Raw genomic sequence first — 18,800 nt, forward strand, 5'->3', positions numbered from 1 at the left:
CCGTCAGATGTTCGTGAAAATCCCGAGACGAACAAGGGAACCATCGTAGACCTCTTTTATGCAAAAATGGCGGAACTTTAAAACTCGATCATAAATATAAAATATGTAGTTTGCAGGATCTGAAGTCTTGTTCTAGAACTTTTAATCAATCATAGTCTTAACATGTGCCTTTAAAAGAACACGCAGCTCCAAGACGACTGCTGTATGATGAATTGTGCTAAAATATACATAAACTGCAATAATACGAAATGCCAAAGGTATGGAACGCCTAGACTGCCTTGGCGTGATAATTATTAGTTCGTCATGTGCATTTTCCATATATTCTGTATAAATCATAATGTCATGTAGATTTGCTAGTTTGTGCAGTACATTCGCTAGTTTGTGCTGTACAATTAATAGTTCGTTATGTGCTTTTTCCAATATATTCGGTACAAATCATAATTTGTTATGTAGATAAAGCAGTTTATCAAATTATGATTTGTACCGAATATATTGGAAAATGCACATGACGATCTATTAATTGTACAACACAAACTAGTGAATGCACAGCACAATCTAAGAAATGTACAAACTAGTAAATATACATAACAAACTGCTTTATCTACATAACAAATTATGATTTGTACCGAATATATTGGAAAATGCACATGACGATCTATTAATTGTACAACACAAACTAGTGAATGCACAGCACAATCTAAGAAATATACCGGACAAACTAGTAAATGTACATAACAAACTGCTTTATCTACATAACAAATTATGGTTTGTACCGAATATATTGGAAAATGCACATGACGATCTATTAATTATACAGCACTGACTAGTGAATGCACAGCACAATCTAAAATATGTACAGGACAAACTAGTAAATGTACATAACAAACTGCTTTATCTACATAACAAATTATGATTATTATGATTTGTACCGAATATATTGGAAAATGCACATGACAAACTATTAATTGTACAGAAAAAAAACTAGTGAATGCACAGCACAAACTAAAATATGTACAGGACAAACCAGCAAATGTACATAACAAACTGCTTTATCTACATAACAAATTACCCGTATGATTTGTACAGAATTTATTGGAAATGGCACATGACCAACTAATAATTATCACGCAAAGGCAGTGTAGGCGTTCCATATAAAGGTATATCAATTTACACAGTTGTTGCTATTGCTGTAGTGATACTTACATGCTTTGGTGTTTTACTTGATGTGTAAAAGGTTTAAACGAAACAAGGTCGGCATAACTGGAACAAATGTTTTTGCAATTGTTGCAGCTCCACTCCACAACAATGTACAAAAATGTCAAGAAATAACGTCTTATAAAGTCTCATTCTTGTTGCTTCAAATGTTCTCCAATTATTGCTAAGAAACCATTTTAAACGCACTTGACTTTTGACCTGTTCATCCTATGGAATTCGAAAGTCCTACACCAAAGTGTTCTCTTCTGGCAAATTGCCAACATGCATATATTCTTTGAAATTTGACAGCCTTTGGCTGTACAAGCATTCAGTTCCGCGGTCATGGTGACCTTAATTTAGAAATTTTACAGCCATAAAGCTTACAAGTATGCAGTTATTGGTCATACATCAATTTCAGTATTTAGGTCACTGTGGCCTTGACATTTAATCATCTGACCCTTAAAACATTAGGGTCATGCGCCACATGCAATTTCCCTTTGCAGTTTGACGATTTTAAGCGTTCTCCAATATTGACCAGGAACCGTTTTCAGTCTCAAGGTTTATGTGACATTCACTTTTGACCTACTGACCCCAAAACAATAAAAATAACCTGCTGACCACATGCAATCATCCTCAAAAGTCTAACCGTTCTCCAGTTGAGCCGTGCCATGAGAAAACCAACATAGTGGGTGTGCGACCAGCATGAATCCAGACCAGCCTGCGCATCCGCGCAGTCTGGTCAGGATCCATGCTGTTCGCTTTTAAAGCCTACTGCAATTAGAGAAACCATTAGCGAACAGCATGGATCCTGACCAGACTGCGCGGATGCGCAGGCTGGTCTGGATCCATGCTGGTCGCAAACCCACTATGTTGATTTTCTCATGGCACGGCTCAGTTGTTGATCTGAAACGATCTACTGTTGAAACTACATTAATGGCCATCTGTAAGCAACCAGTCAATGACGCTCCCAAATCGACTTTTTGTTCTAATTTCAACTTTTCTTAAGCATCAATAAACCTTAAACCCTACCCTGCTAAATTTCTATAATGAACTTCTCCATCTTTTAATTTGGACAGTACCAATAACTGTTAAAAGGGGTGCATACCAAAAAGATACTGACTGAATAGCGAACAGTACAGATCAAGATCAGACTGCACGGGTCGCAAAGGCAGAATAAATCGTGACCAGCATGGTAAGGGTTAAGCTACCAGACTGTATCGCTGCCTTGGTTGGCCTGACAGTATGAAAGAATTGGCCGGACGAAATATATGATCACCCAATTTTTAGAAGGGGGATATGAATAAAAAGGTGAAAATAGTAATTCAACAAAAAAATATTTATATACAAATGTATATTAAAACAGTTAACATTTTTTTTTTAAAATCAGTAGTTAAAAAACATGTACGTATGATGGATATATATTGTAGAAGACATATGTGAACAAATATATACATGACTTAAATATAAAACAGAATTTATAACTATTAAAACACAAATATTCCGAATGAAATATTCCAAACGAAACAATAAGAAATAGACCGACATGAACACGTATAGACATCTTAAAGGGTTAATGAACAAATACGGTCTCGTCAAAAAGAGTAGTAACAGGGATTTTGAAAAAAAGTTTTATTCACGCATCGCATCATTCTATTGATTTCCAGGGAAGGAAGTAAAATATTAATTTAAATTTGAAGACATTTTAAATCTATGGACAAAAATGTAATTCTCATATACAAATCCCTAAAACACACCGTTTTTTTGAAAATGTTGCTTTTGTCATGTTTTTAGTTTTGAAAAAAAATACATGAACGTACTGTTTTTCTTCTAACTTGGGTATCCTAACAATTGTATAACAATTCAAGTAAAATTGGAACCAGATCTGCAAATTAAATAAAGTTGGTGTACAGAACGGCTGAAACTGACAATGGCTTAGTGCAAAACTATTGTAACTGTATATAAATAAAGAACAAGATATATAATAAATTATTATGGAGAATTCCCCAATCAAACTTATTTTTGATAATAAACTCAAAATTAACCAAGTATAACAGAATATTAAAAAGTTGAAACTAACAACTTGTGAGTTCTTTAAAATGATAAATGATGTAAATAGGATCACCAAGTTACTGGTAAGAATTAGGTGAACCAAACAAAAATTGCGGCAGTGTTTGTTCAAAACAGTTTGGCACAATCCACTGTAATGTCTGTCCAACAATAAGGGCCGATTCTAATATGTTAACCCAAATAGGGGTAAACTGTTGAACAAAAATACCTAGTGCACCACATGTATCTTAGACAATCAATATACTACTTCCGTTTCTGTAGTTTTCAGCTTCCGGTGAGCTCCTCTGACCCGTGGAGCGGACATAATAACAGGCGATTTGAACCGCACATTTCGTTCAATGGATATTGTTTGATTAACTGGACTTCCAGTCGTTTTCATTCCAAGAACTGGAGTTTTTGGTTTTAAACTTATTTCTGCTAATGTTTTCTCCTTCCTGTCGTTTCCATTCCTTCTTACTTTTGCCATCTGTGTAATGAAAGGCGTAATTTCGTCTTCAAAATCACTATCGTCGTCATTAGCTACTTCTTTAACCTTCTTTTTATGTGTATGGGGTTTGCTGGAAGCAGATTTTTCTGTCTCAGATATTCCAGAATTTTCTAATTTGGGCTTATGAAATTCATACCCTTTTTGTAAGTCTGATTTTTCGCGTCTAGTTAATTTAGCATAAGGTCGAACAGTACTTTCAAACTCTGGTGCCGATTTCTCATCTACAGCTCCGTCCCACACATTTTTCTTTTTTCTCTGTTTGACCGTGAATGCGTCAATCGTTGTTAACGTCGATGGGGTCCTGGCTTTTGACCTTATTTGTTTCATGTAACCCGGTTTGTTCTCATCACCCGGAACATCTTCCTCACCATCGTAGTGTTCCATTAAATGCGCGCGCTTTTTAACTTCCGGTGATGGCGGACGCTCGACTAGAATGATCGGATCATGATTCAAAACATTGCTGTTCTTGACAAAATATTTCATTTTATGATTAACCTGTAACTGCATGCGCTTTATTTCAGAATTTATCTTTCTGAGATTGGAGGTCAAGACCTTGTCATTTTTCAAGTTGATGCTTACAAGACAATCCCCCAGTTTGCTGACGCCTGGGTTACGGGCCGCTTCCATCGCTTTCTCCCTCTCCATAAGAGATCGTCTTGATTTTATAGTTCCGAGTCTCATCTCACGTTCAAGTTTCCTACAAAATAAATAGACTGCAATTATGTTATGGTTAATTTTTTTTTACGCGTGATGTCTTTTTTTCAGTATTACCTCCTCCGTAAAAAGAAGAAGAAAAAGATCACTTCGATTATTTTAGCATACAATTTAATCCAAGTGAAAGACTGAAGAAAGTGATGAACGTACAAAAGTATGGTAACGTCTTATAATAATAACATATTATTTCGTAAGTATTTTAATTCAGAAACTAAATACAATTATTTATCAAAGCTCTATTCAACTTAATTAAGTGTTTTTCTTAAATATTCAATGCAGCTTCTTCTTAAACACTGTTCACGGATGTTGTATTAAATCTTGTTGTACACACTTCTGAAAATGGCTTGCACGTTTCCGTTAAAAGGTATGTTAAACTCTAAATTAGACATAGTTTCTTTCTAAAGGAATAGAAATACATTCTGGTTTCTTTTCTTTAAGATATCTAGAAGCTTCTGGTTCAATAATGTTTTGCCACAGTTTTGGTAGGGCGTCAATTAGGTCATTCAAAAAGTTGAACCCGGACCCCTTTTTTAACAAAGCAGGTTATATACCAAAATGTTTGTAAAGGTCTGAAGTTTATCTGGCTGCCGGCATAAATTGGCATAAATGGTGGCGATCTCAGAAATCAAAGATGGCGTCCAAGATGGTCGCCACAAAAGTAATGGTGACACTACAATGTTTAAACACACCATTATGTCTACATTTTCATATAAATTTTAATTATTTTTTGTTTAATATTTTACTACGAGTATCTTTTTAACATAAATTGCCTAAAATTATTATGCAGATTAAAGGTCAAAAGGTCAAATAATCATAAAACTCAAATATCGGATAGATAAAACTATAAATTTAGCATATGATTTCAGGACAATTATCAGATTCTGAAAGTATTTATGCAAAAATATGTCCTTAGTTCATTCTCGGTGAACAGTACTCAGAGTACCGTGAATACTACTCAGAGAGCAGTACTCACGGTAATGTGAACACTACTCAGTGAGCAGTACTTACGGCGCCGTGAACACTACCCAGTGAGTAGTATTCACAGTTTCGTGAACACTACTCATTCGGCAGTTCTGATGGTACCGTGAATGCTACTCGGTGAGCAGTACACACGGTAATGTGAATACTATTCAGTGAACAGTACTCACGGTAAAGTGAACACAACTCATTGAGCAGTACTCACGATGCCGTGAACACTACTCAGTGAGCAGTACTCACAGTAATGTGAACACTACTCAGTGAGCAGTACTCACGATGCCGTGAACATTACTCACGATGCTGAGAACACTACACAGTGAGCAGTACTGACTGTATCGTGAATATTTCTCAGTGAGCAGTACTCACGGTAATGTGAACACTACTCAGTGAACAGTACTCACGTAAGTGAAACACTCAGTGAGATTATTTACGATGCGTGACACTACTCGTGAGCATACTCACTGTAACGTGAATGTACTCAGTGAACGTACTCACGGTAAAGTGAACACTACATGAGCAGTACTCGCGAGCGTGAACACACTCAGTGAGCAGTACTCACTTCGTGAATACTACTCAGTGAACGTACTCACGGTAAGTGAACCTACTCAGTGAGCAGTACCATGATGCCGTGAACACTATTCAGTGAGCAGTACTCACGGTAATGTGAACAGTAATCACGGTAAAGTGAACACTACTCAGTGAGCAGTACTCACGGTGCCGTGAACACTACACAGTAAATAGTAGTCACAGTGCCATGAACACTACTAGGTGATCAATGTTCTGTGAAAAGTACTCAGAACTGTGATCACTCCACACTGATCATAAGCAATGATCACTGAGACATTGTAACCCCAGCACACTTAGAGTACTTCCCACTGAATATTTCTCACCACATTAAAAAAGGGACACCGTTGTAAAAAAAATGTGACCGTGCGACCACATACACGCATCACAGGATAAATGCCCCTTTCTCTAACGAAAAAGGGGCGACATTTTTGTCAACCTACCATATTCCCTTTTGGGATAGGTTATCAGTCAACTATTAAACAAGGGGTTTGAAGAAATAGTTTATATATGGCATTTTTCTTACGTTTAAGCAGGGTAATAGTGTCAATTTGTTTCCAGTTTTGACATTTAAAACCGAATATGATTATATAATTTTTTGGAAAATATGACGATATTTATTTTTTCTGCTTCTGTAAAACTGATTTATTAGATTTTTAATTACTTCGGTGGCATCGCTGAAACGTTTTACAAACGTTTTATAATGTTCTATCAAGGTGCATATATTTCAAGTTAGGAAATCTTTGCTTGAGGCAATATGCGCACAATAATGAATAGCATTGAAAACCTGTTTATGGATCATGTCCATGATAACAAATATAGATAAATGTACTAATATACAGAATTTAAAACAATTACCGTAAATGGATCAAATATGTAGCTATTCTGATGTTCTGGCATCATAATGGATAAAAGGGGGAATACAAAACATAAAATAGAACTAGAAACTGACCACAACATTTATTTTTCATACTTGCATAACTTAATGAAGAAAATAAGACACAATATGTATCAACTTCTTCAAGTACTTTTCTGTTGCGCATATAAAGTCACATTAGTATGAGTACCTTTAACAATAGTTTTACTGTAAAACATCAATATTTGTCATTCTTTGTATCAGTCTATCAGATAATCTTTTTGTGCCATTCTTTGAGTTCTTTCAAAAGGATTTATAAGCTATAATTTTCAAAACTACAAATTAGTGATAATGAATGGGTAAAATTTGTATTTTTAGCAGGAATTTGACCTTTAGGCATATTTATTTTACCTTTAAATGTAACAATTTAAATGTTTTACAATTCATAAAAGGTGTGTTGCAATAATTCTACAAAACAATGCATTCCAGCAGTTTATTTCATCAAAAGTGAATGAAGAAAACCTTATTTTTTACAAAAAGCACCTTTTTCATTTTATGGCAGACATCTTGGACGCCATCTTGGATTTCTCAGCTCGCCACCATTTATGCCAATTTATGCCGGAACTTTCAGAATCTACAAACTTTTAGGAACATTTCGGTATATAACATGCCTTATTAAAAATCGGGTCCGGGATACCACTAGAAATAGTGGACTTCCTTGGCCGAAGTTACCCTACCATTTATCAAAATATAACGGTTGATTACATCGATTCAAACCACGGAAGTATATCTGAACGCTGAAAGTTAATACATTGTAAAAATAAGAAAATGGAGAAAAAATATTACTTAACAAGAGTATAAGAAAGTTTATAGGCCTTAGTACTGTTCCGTTTAAAGTCAAATAAAGTGACAATGGCAAAAAACTATGTCGAAAAAAAGATTACCCTGTAATGACATTCGGCAGATTCGTTCGTTTACGTAATCTCCGTATGTGATTTCGGTATTCTCCGTATGTGATTTCGGTATTCTCCGTATGTGATTTCGGTATTCTCCGTATGTGATTTCGGTATTCTCCGTATGTGATTTCGGTATTCTCCGGTTGTTATGAAAAATAAGTTTCTGTTATGGCCGAGAGTTGCCGAAATCGCAAACGAAAGTTACGTAATCACACGAAAATTGCCGATTGTCGTTACGGGTTCACTAGCCTGGTACCCGACTGTATTTCGAGAATCATCTCTTCAAACGTAGAGAGTAAATATGGGCACCAGTCTACGGGTTCACTTCCTCAAGTAGCGAATGAACGTGCTTAACAATTACTGAAGAAGAAAATCCTTTCAAAACCATCTTAAACTGTAAGAAAATCTTCCTGCTATAATTGCAAGCCAAAAGGTGTGTGTTCCTTACGAAACATGAAACATGTCATTGTTAAAATGTTTATTTCACACAGCACTGTTTATATTTTTAATAAACTGCAACAAAATCACATCACACAATCCGTAACCACACTGAACAACATTACCTCTGTGGATTTGTCCCTTTATCTTCTGGCCTGTTGAGTATATTTATAGGAATTATCATAATTTAATAACAGAGTAGCGCATCCCAATACAATGGACCACTACATATTCCTAACTTCAAGTATATAGAAGGGTATGTCATAGTATATAACAGTATACACTTATTGAATGGCTTTTCGGTCAGTAGACAAAACTATTACCAGAGGTCGGAGGAACTGAGGGCAAATTATTTTTGACTACTGATCGACAAGCTTATCATTATTTCATTATATGGCATTATAAACAAAATGCTAATTTTTTTTTTCTATTTTGAAGTTTTGGCTTAAGCCCTAACAATTAAAGAGTTGAACACAAGCCATAAACTAGTAGCACAAACTACGGACATGCCGTTTATAATGCTTGTTTGCATGCTATGCTTAAAAAAAAGAGATCTTTTATAAATTATCACAATCTTTCACTGATTGAAATACATGATTCGAGGGTAACTGTTTAGGTGGTAACAAGACTCTGCCGAGTTACCTCAAAACAGTTACGACGAGAGTCAGATATATTCATCACTTGCATACTGTATTCTTCGATTAATAGAAGAAATGAAATTAAGCGAATGTTTATCTTTTCAGTACTATTTTATTACGGTTGTAGATGAATTTTTGCATTCATTCTTAAATTACAGCACATGGGTCATCTTGCACCCCGGGATGTAAAACGAGTTTTTTCTATCACTGACAAAAAGTAAAGGAATGCCAGGATTTTCCCGTGTTTCTGTCGGTACTGTAGAGAGTAATAATAGAGCGCCTTTTAACAACTTGACAAAATTTTAGAAACTTGTCCAACAACCGATGTTATATAAATAGGATTAAAAACGATAAAAAGACAAACAACAACAAAAACCGAACATTGCATTCAAGATCATGTAAAAATGCACGAACGTTGCTCTTTATCAATAAGATTGATATTCATTATCTAAAGCAAGGGACCTATAAATCTAATATAGATCGTGATAAACATTTTCAACCACATAAAAAAATCTACTTTACCTCGACATTTCTTTCTTTTATAGTGTCCCTTTAGAAATTGTAATCACTGAAAGATACAATAAAATCCAATATAGTACTTTGAATAACAACTGCAATATAAATGAAACTGAACTGAAAATGTTGTAAATATTTTATAATGATTTTGTATAGCATATCCTTACCCGATTATAGTGGCACAATGTCCTTGTAATTCCCATTAAAAATTTAAACTGTTTCATTGAAATGCGTTATTCTAATGACCTGCGTATATTTCGAATAGTAAGGTTTAGGCTTTTAAATAAATATTTGTAGTAGAGTACATTTACATAAACCTAAAATATGAAAATATATTTAAAATATACTAAATAATTGGTTTGGCATTAGGCTGTGCTTATTGCCCATATTTGTGTTGAAGGGGAAAAAGGACAGACGAAAACGAGGCTAACTTTTATAATTTATATATAAAAGTAAAATAAACTAACTTTTGCTCAAAAAAGGATGCGCCAATTTCTTTTGATGAAGCTAGTTTAGTACATTTGTATTTTCTCAAAGGTTAGCGTTTTTGTTTTGTATAACACAATATAACGTTTTCTTATTTTGTTAAAAAAAATGGCACGGCCTAATACCAATTATAGGGCAGATAAAAATCTCGCGTCTTCACAGGGTATTGTATAACATTGACTTATTTGTGTTCTTTAACCGATTTCAACATTGAAACGTCAATACATTGAGGAATGATATACACACCGGAATGTACTGAAATAGTCACAATTAAACTAGTGATCCAACAAATTTGAAAATAATAACTCTTTTGAAACTAACGTATCAGTAAACGCTAGATTTACAGGTTCATGGCCAAATACAAACATAGCTTGAAAAAATATGTAAATTAATAGTGTAAGCATATCATGCAATGCATAATGTAAAATGAAGAGACTGAATACCGTCGTCTAGAAGTTGATCAAAACAGTTTGCAGAGGTTGCCCAAAATAGATGGATCAATTTTCACGTGCGTGCAATGAATCAGACTTCCATTTAGCGACTCAAAAACTTGGTAATTTTTACATTTTTTCAGATGTTTATTTTGTTATCGGTTTCTTACTTATTTTTCCGATTCGCAAGTTTTTTTTTTTAAATACATGTATGCCAGTCTCGTAAAGATTAGCTTTTTATTTATTTAGGTATGGAAAATGTTGTCTTATACTCAACTTCAGTACTACATGTAAATCCGAGCTTACTTCTTACCGGTTTTTAAGTTCGAATCAATATTTCTTATAAATTTAGTATCTCAAGTATTCGTAACATGTACTTCAAGTAGTCTTCACCTTAGATATATCTCCGTGCTAAAAAATCCGAGTACAATGTTAAACACTTAATGTAGATTTAAAGTAAATTTTTCAATCAAACCTGTAGCTGATGTACAAATAGCCTGCCTAGCAACAGTGGAGTAGCTGTCTATTCATAAACCATCAAAACTTATATTATTAAAGATATTTAGGGAGCCGACGGACGGGCGGGCGGGTAAAGAACAGGAAGCGTATCGGTAAATCAATCCCGACGGGTTCATAGGCACAGGTATCTGACATGGGATGGAAAAAAAATCACGCCGATGATGATGTGGGCTGAAAACAGGGTTTCATCAAAGTGATTATGTTTGTTTTATCCCAGGTCCGACACGTGTGTCTACAGACGGGTTCAAATCCCCGTTTAGGTCACGGTAGTATCTCTCATATCGAGAGACATCATTTATAGGCGTATTTGAGTGTTATTAATTAAGTCAGCTCCACTTTAAATCCACAATCATTCTGCTTTTGTTTTAGCTTTGAGTTTTGTTTCTAATTTCTCTTAAAAATGTTACGTGCTCTTAAAAATGTAACGTCTTTAACCACTGACATCATTGAAAAAAACTGTTTAGAACGTTTCGACTGTGTAAAAGTACAAATACTTACAATATTCAATAATACAATGTATATAAACTTACCAAACACTTTTTATAATCAAACAAGAAGAAATCCGCCACTTGTTAATTGAACAGCTTGATTCCCTTTCATAACTTCACGTAATCTCTGCGTTTGGTCATTTCTTAAATCCAACTACAATGAACTAGCCAATTTGGCGAACTTTCAAAGAATATATCACGCATTCTACATAATCGTCTTTAAAATTACATCTTTACTTTTTGTACCAGATTACACGAAAACGCCATTAAGAAAATGTTTCAATATTTTCGATCCATTTACACCTCCAAATTGTCACATCAAAGGTCAGGATCAATCGATTGATCGTCAGGATAATACAATATTCTTATGAACGTTATAAACGTACTTTAATATTATATTGATCATCGGAAATCAAATGAGCCGCGCCATGAGGAAACCAACATAGTGGGTTTGCGATCAGCATGGATCCAGACCAGCCTGCGCATCCGCGCAGTCTGGTCAGGATCCATGCTGTTCGCGTTCAAAGTCTATTGCAATTAGAGAAACTGTTAGCGAACAGCATGGATCCTGACCAGACTGCGCGGATGCGCAGGCTGGTCTGGATCCATGCTGGTCGCAAACCCACTATGTTGGTTTTCCCATGGCGCGGCTCAAATATTCCCGCGTTCCCGGTCATGCAAATATTTGCAATCGAACCTTTATTGGTTGTTTTAAGATTTGTTTATAGAATATTACAAATATGAAGTAAGAATAAGTTCACACGTCGTGAGAAAATCTAAATTCTCTATCATACTAGTGTATTTGCTCAAAGAAGTGAAATCAATGATCATGATGATGAAGCATTAAGAAATGACTTTGTAGTCAGGCGCTTAGTTGCCTATTTTACTGTAGTGCTTGTTTTTCAGTGTTGTTATATTTTCTGGTCCTTTGGGATCACCGAGTCCATTCAACATGTGTAAGAGTTCCGCTTAAGCCGGTGCTAGGGGGCGTGAGAGGTGAGAGGTGTTGCACATTTCCAATGATTACCTCTCATGAACAGACTCAATCAAACCGAGTCTGCTATTATTCTTCTTGGTTGCATTCTTTTCTTCAAAAGGCTCTTCAGTTTACAGATTTTATTATTTAATAGACCAAATATTCTCCCATCGTTGAATAAAATGGTTCTATCTAACTTGAACATTTACAAACGTTCATATGCCTTGTGATGACAGATTTTTGGTTTGGTAGAAACGCTTCTCCAAAGAAACATAACACATATTAACATCAGCAAGTCCCAATTAAATGCCCGATATAAATTTTGCATCATTTTGTCAGAAACTTACACACAGATTCCAACGCATCTTATACAGCAATTAGCGATTGGAGTGACAAGATTAACACCAATAGGAAGCTCAACATGTGAAAGTATTCGATCTCTACCAAGGCATTTGATCATGTTTTCTACCTGGCAAACTGGAAATGTTTAACATCAAAATAAGATTTTCTGATATTCCTGTACACGTGTAGACAGATTAAGAAAAGTGTTTGCTCCTGAAACCGTCAAGTACAGCGATATCATGACATACTTCTGGCCTTATAATGTTACAGCCATGATTGATAAATAGCCTTCATGTTTTACAAAGAAAACGCAAAATAACTTGAAACGAATGGCTGTTCAATTACTTTGTGAAACCTATCGTTTTTCCTTAATAAGTTCAAATATTGATTTTTCTAATAAATGGAATAGTTTTTAGATCTGACATTTTTTCATGTTTCAAAGAAGCTCCAGAGTGTAGATGTATCAAAGAAACAGTTGTTCAAAATGGTTGATGAGAACTGCAGCCTTCTGTTTCAGAATCTGTTTCCCGGACTGGAATATCAAATTCTGTCATAATGTCATCAAATGGACTGCATGCGATTCCAAATAAACTCTTCAAAAATCAGATCCATTGAGGAAATTGACTCTTCATACAACAAATTGTAATAGGTAGTATCTGATCCACATATAGATAACATTTCGATGCCTAGTTACCCCATGTTTTCGTATCATTTGAAAGAGTTGTGTCTACTTAACAAGAATTAGAAAACAAGAGGGCCATGATGACCCTAAATCGCTCACCCGAGTAATATGAGCCACATGTTTCAAATGGCAAACTGATGCTAAAATATTAGAAAGTAGGTCATTAGAACACATTCATGGTCACTGAGTCAGTTTTAACATCGGTATGCAAAACTGTACATGTCATCCAAATTTCAAGGCTGTATCTCAAAAAACAAGAAAGTAGGACAGTAGGTCAAGGTCACAGTAAGGTGACACGTAATCACTTGGGTAGATCAGGTAAATATAATTGAACAGTCTAGGAAATATGATCTGATAATGTTTGAAGAATTTTTTCCTATATAACTCATATAACAAGTGACCACCAGGGCGGGGCCTCTTTTCACCCCAGGGGCATAATTTGAACAATCCTGTTAGAGGTCCACCAGTTAATGATACATACCAAATATCAAAGGCCTAGGCCTTGAACTTTCAGACAAGATTTTTTATTTTTTTCCTTATACGTCTATGTTAAACTTGGGACCCCCGGGGCAGGGCCTCTTTTCACCCCAGGGTAATAATTTTGGTAGAGGACCACAGGCAATGCAACACACCAAATATCAAAAGCCTAGGCCTTGCAGTTTCAGACAAGGAGATTTGTAAAGATTTTTTCCTATATAAGTCTATGTAAAACTTTGGACCCCCCGATGCTGGGCCTCTTTTCACCCCAGGGGCACAATTTGAACATTCTTCATAGAGGACCACAAGGCAATGCTACATGCAAAATATCAAAGGCCTAGGTCTTGTAGTTTCAGACGAAGATTTTTATAGTTTTTTCCTATACGAGTATATGTAAAACTTGAGGCCCCCCGGGGCGGGGCCTCTTTTCACCCCAGGGTAATAATTTGAACAATTTTGGTAGAGGACCACAAGGCAATGCTACATACCAAATATCAAAGGTCTAGGTCTTGTGGATTAAGACAAGAAGATTTTTAAAGTCAAATCAAATCCCATGTCATGTTCAATTTGCAAGGCTCAACCTTTTCTCCAGTGGCTAATTTCAAAACAAGAGATGTCCGCAAGACAGCACGCTTGACTTTTCTCAGTGCTTGACTCTGAATTTGAGCTTTGCCAGTAAAAAATTTATAAAACTTTAACTCTGTCAAAATTCAAATCAGTTATGGGGATTGTTTCTCCTGCTGTAGACTTCGATAGTAAATAACTATTTTAAGTTTCAAGTCAATAGCTTTGATAGTAACAGAGATATTTGACTTAATCAAAAACTTGAACCAGCCGGGGCGAGTGCATTAGCTCCACTTTTTCTTCGAAAAGTCGAGCTAAAAACTGATCAACATCGATTCCAAAAAGATTACATGTCGAAGAGAAAATGGAAAACATACTGACAACACAGTTGAAATGGTACAAAAACTAATGGCATCTCTGCAGCTATAAATCTTCTAACCTCCCTTATCTGTCTATTTGTAGTTCTTGAAACACTATATGTAGTCAAACAGAACCATTTGAAGAAGCTCGAGGAAGGCTGCTGCAGAACATGTATGATGAAAATCTGTCAGGCAGCTCGTTGGGAAATACTGTTTAAAGCTTTTTCCATTATCAATTTTGTAGTCCATATAATATTATTATGCAATGCAGTCAACTTACGAGGTGCAAGTGTGCTAAAAAGTTTGATGTAATTCTTAACAGCTGTTTCTTAGTTTGACATTATCACAGTTGGCAGAACTTTTTGATGGGTTGAAGTCACAACTACATAATTTTAGGTTATATGACAATTTTTTAGCTTAAGTGGAGGTAGAAGGCTACTGCCCTCATGGAATTGTTTCCAGCATGTTTGGGTACCTGGGTAGTACCACAGACCTACAAACCAGCTGAAAAGCTTTCTCAGATGAACGAATTCTACACTCGAAGCAAGGTTTGAACCAACACCCCACTGCTCTGCCAAGGAGGCCCATTTCTTGGTTCAGGTGATGAGATATTTAAAAAGAAATCATGTTTTGTATGTTTTAATGTATTCCTTTTGCTGTTTCACTCTATCACAGAAAACAATGCAGCAATACAACGAAATAAGTCTTACTACATTTTTGTTTCCATAGCAAATATTTAATTTCACACACGTATGAAATCTGTTGTTGTATAATACAATTCTGAGAAAAAGTTCACATGTTAAGAAATGGTATACAGTCAAAATCTGTTTGTTAGAACTCGATTGGAAAGGCAAAGTTAGTTGGAGTTACTGGCATTTTGAGCGCTGGAACAATAATATACATTAAATATGAATTTACCTGGAACCTGATGATGAGTTCGAGTGAAGGGTGGTGTTCTAATTACCGATTCATAAGCTGGTATTGAAAATGGACCTCACAAATATTGCCCAATTTACACAGTTATTCTGTGATGTATACTGAAATGTGTAACACCTGCTGTGTTTTACAATTTTCTCAAGTCATGACAGAAATCTCCGTAGAACAAAATACAGCTGAACTCTGTTCGCTCAAACTTCAAAATTAGTGATATATGAGCCACGCCATGAGAAAACCAACATAGTGGCTTTGCGACCAGCATGGATCCAGACCAGCCTGCGCATCTGCGCAGTCTGGTCAGGATCCATGCTGTTCGCTAACAGTTTCTCTAATTGCTATAGACTTTGAAAGCGAACAGCATGGATCCTGACCAGACTGCGTGGATGTGCAGGCTGGTCTGGATCCATGCTGGTCGCAAAGCCACTATGTTGGTTTTCTCATGGCGCGGCTCATATATTCATACAAAATAAAATCAGTAAATGTACACCAAATTAACAATGTTCTAACATAGTCCTAAATATAAGACCTGACATAACTCATATCACTTTATAAGTTCATTTTAATTGATATTTTACATTTTTTATTTTCCATGTTATGTCAGGTCTTAACATTGAACTGAAATAACATATAGCACAAAAATCGCTTCAGATTTGAATTTTGATCCGAAGGGTTTTTAACGACTTTTTGGCAAAAATGACTGAAACTTTCACATTGAGTGTGAAGAAAAATCATAAAATGTGCTTTATGGCAGCAATTAAAAGTAATATTTTACCTTTTTTGTTATTAATTATCCGATTAATAAAGTATGTAGCCTGTTGAAAATTTGAATAGTGGCACGGTAATAACCGAGGGTGTTCCAGATGCATGATTTGCATATCAGAATCATTTTTTGAAAGAAAGTTGCCTTTTTTCTATCCCATACAGAGAAACTACAAATGTCAATAATCTTTCAATTTTCAGAAGAGACATTTAAAATCTATAAGGATACAAATCGAAAATATACAATTATGATGAAAATAAATCAAAATTACAATGAAACTAGAGATGCTTTTGAGAAAAGCGCATGTCTCCCACAACCATGGTTCATACAGAATATCAGAGACAAAATTCAAGTACTTTTCAAGGACTTTTTACAATTTTTCAAGCACTATTTTCTTTCAAAACCACGACCTAATCTGAACAACTTTTATTACGTAATGCAAAAATAAAACAACAATCACTTGTCACACCTTTGAAAATGACGTAATTTGATTATTAGATTGATGTGATTCACTATTTTGCTGAGGTTTAACGCTTTTCTTGTGATTTTTTAGCGCACTCCTACTAATGATACATCAAAATTTTGTCACACGACGTACAAATACACTTCGTTCTGTCTGCTCTATAGGGCTTCAGCCACTGTTTATATTCGTCTTTTGTCTCCCGCTTACTTGAGTAAACATGTTTATTTTTCTTACACATTTTAATTCACTGGAAACACTCGCAAATAGCTAAAAATTGCATGTTATTATTCCCCGTATTTTTTTTAACGGAAACGGAAACAAGCAAACGGTGATATAGTAGAAATAGCACTCTGTAAATATCGATAAAGTGTGGCCGTAGACCACTATAATAGCATACGAGTGACCCGATCCTGCAATTTCACGAATTTATTTTCATTTTCTCCGATTTATTTTAAGCCTTAAATTCTTTTTGCAAAGCAAAGTTACGGAAAGAATATTTTCAAGGAGTGAAAGGTCAAATTCAAGAATTTTTTTTCAAAATTCAAGTACTTTTCCAGTTTTTTTGTCATTTTCAAGGACTACCATCGAATTCAAGGACTTTTCAAGTCCCGTGCGAACCCTGCACAACTGCCCCTATGAAAAATGTCTAGTTTCTCCAGATGGCTTAAATGAATGGACCCAGTAAGACGGCTTGGACGAGTGGACTCTATCAGTAATTCAAGGGCCATAATTCAAAAGTGCCTGGGCGGATTTGGCTAGTTATCGAACTTGGCCGAGGTCTTATGGTCAAACACATTTTGTTCAAGTTTGGTGAAGATCGGATGAGAAATGTTCGACTTAAGAGTGCGGACAAGCTTTGTGACAGACAGAGGCACAGACAGACAGACAGACTAAAGTAAATCAATATGTCTCCCACACCACTGTGTGGTGGGAGACATTTGGCGGGAAATATATTTTCGTCTGCCGCCGATCAAATTTAATTGGTACTTTAAATTTCGAAACAAGATGGTGGCACGGCAAATGTAAACATTCGATGTCAAAAAAATGAAGCGACATTTCATGAATAATAATGGATTGTAAATCATTTTAACCTTCCAGAATTGAAGCAAAGGTATTTTTTCATCTAGGTACAAAGTTAACCGACTTTATAATGTTTGAGAAATCGAATATATGCTACACTTCTTTCATAGTAGCCGTTTAGACGTCGAAAAAGGCTTTGATAGTAAAAATGTAAAATGTCAGAATATTAAATGTTGAACGTCAAATGACAACTTTTTCAAGTCTAATTGTTTGGACTATGTTCTAACATTATAACCGATTTGTGTAATAAATTGGAAAAAATCAAGGTCAGTTATGTCTTATCAATAGTACTGCTTCTTGCTTGTTCTGACATATTAAATTGTTATGCTATATTAATGTCTGTAAATAATGCTTTATTCCAAAAGTGTGGTTACTTTAATTTACCTTTTTTATACAGAGTGGCATTGCAGCAATGACATTATCAGTTTACAATTTATGAACATGTGTAAATACAAAAGTACATGTATATTGATCTGAAACCCTGCACAGTCGTATGCCATTATCAAGCAATTTTGTATCGAAAAATAAAATAAAATATAATTAATTCTTTATGCTAGGATTCTTAATAATTTTCTGTTTTCATATCATTCAATCCAAGGTCTTCATTCTGTTCCTCTGTCCTGTCATAGTTCACTATTTCCATATTTGGGTCAGGATCTGGTGCATACACATTCTATAAATAGAAATATTGAGAGTTTGTGCAATTACACATTCTATAAATAGAAATATTGAGTGTTTTGTGTCAGAATCTCTTGCATACACATTCTATAAATAGAAATATTAAGTGTTTTGGTGTCAGAATCTGGTGCATACACTAGCCCAACTTGTG

The 18,800-nt window shown here is 35.2% G+C and overlaps 2 protein-coding genes across 5 annotated transcripts in view; both read right to left on the reverse strand.

Moving 5' to 3' along the window:
* Positions 1-2,574: 2,574 nt before the first annotated feature.
* Positions 2,575-11,688, reverse strand: LOC123559502 (uncharacterized). 4 transcript variants are annotated; one of them, XM_045351381.2, is made up of 4 exons: positions 11,375-11,688; positions 9,415-9,460; positions 8,380-8,409; positions 2,575-4,445 (listed from the first exon to the last, which is right to left on the reverse strand). In XM_045351381.2, exons 2-4 carry the CDS (start codon positions 9,420-9,422, stop codon positions 3,497-3,499), a joined length of 987 nt encoding a protein of 328 aa, XP_045207316.2. In that variant the 5' UTR covers positions 9,423-9,460; positions 11,375-11,688; the 3' UTR covers positions 2,575-3,496. The 4 variants fall into 4 exon arrangements, with proteins under 4 accessions (XP_045207316.2, XP_045207317.2, XP_045207318.2 ...); XM_045351382.2 differs by lacking the exon at positions 11,375-11,688 and adding an exon at positions 9,576-9,728; XM_045351383.2 differs by lacking the exon at positions 8,380-8,409.
* Positions 11,689-15,355: 3,667 nt separating this feature from the next.
* LOC123559500 (zinc finger protein ZPR1-like) overlaps positions 15,356-18,800 on the reverse strand; it is a 30,289-nt gene continuing 26,844 nt past the window's right edge. The window contains exon 14 of the mRNA XM_045351378.2: positions 15,356-18,644. Within this exon, the coding sequence (XP_045207313.1) occupies positions 18,534-18,644 (111 nt within the window). The 3' untranslated portion in view covers positions 15,356-18,533. The remainder of the gene's footprint in view (positions 18,645-18,800) is intronic.

The sequence above is a fragment of the Mercenaria mercenaria genome, chromosome 10 (assembly GCF_021730395.1).
Source record: "Mercenaria mercenaria strain notata chromosome 10, MADL_Memer_1, whole genome shotgun sequence".
NCBI classification, from domain to species: domain Eukaryota; kingdom Metazoa; phylum Mollusca; class Bivalvia; order Venerida; family Veneridae; genus Mercenaria; species Mercenaria mercenaria.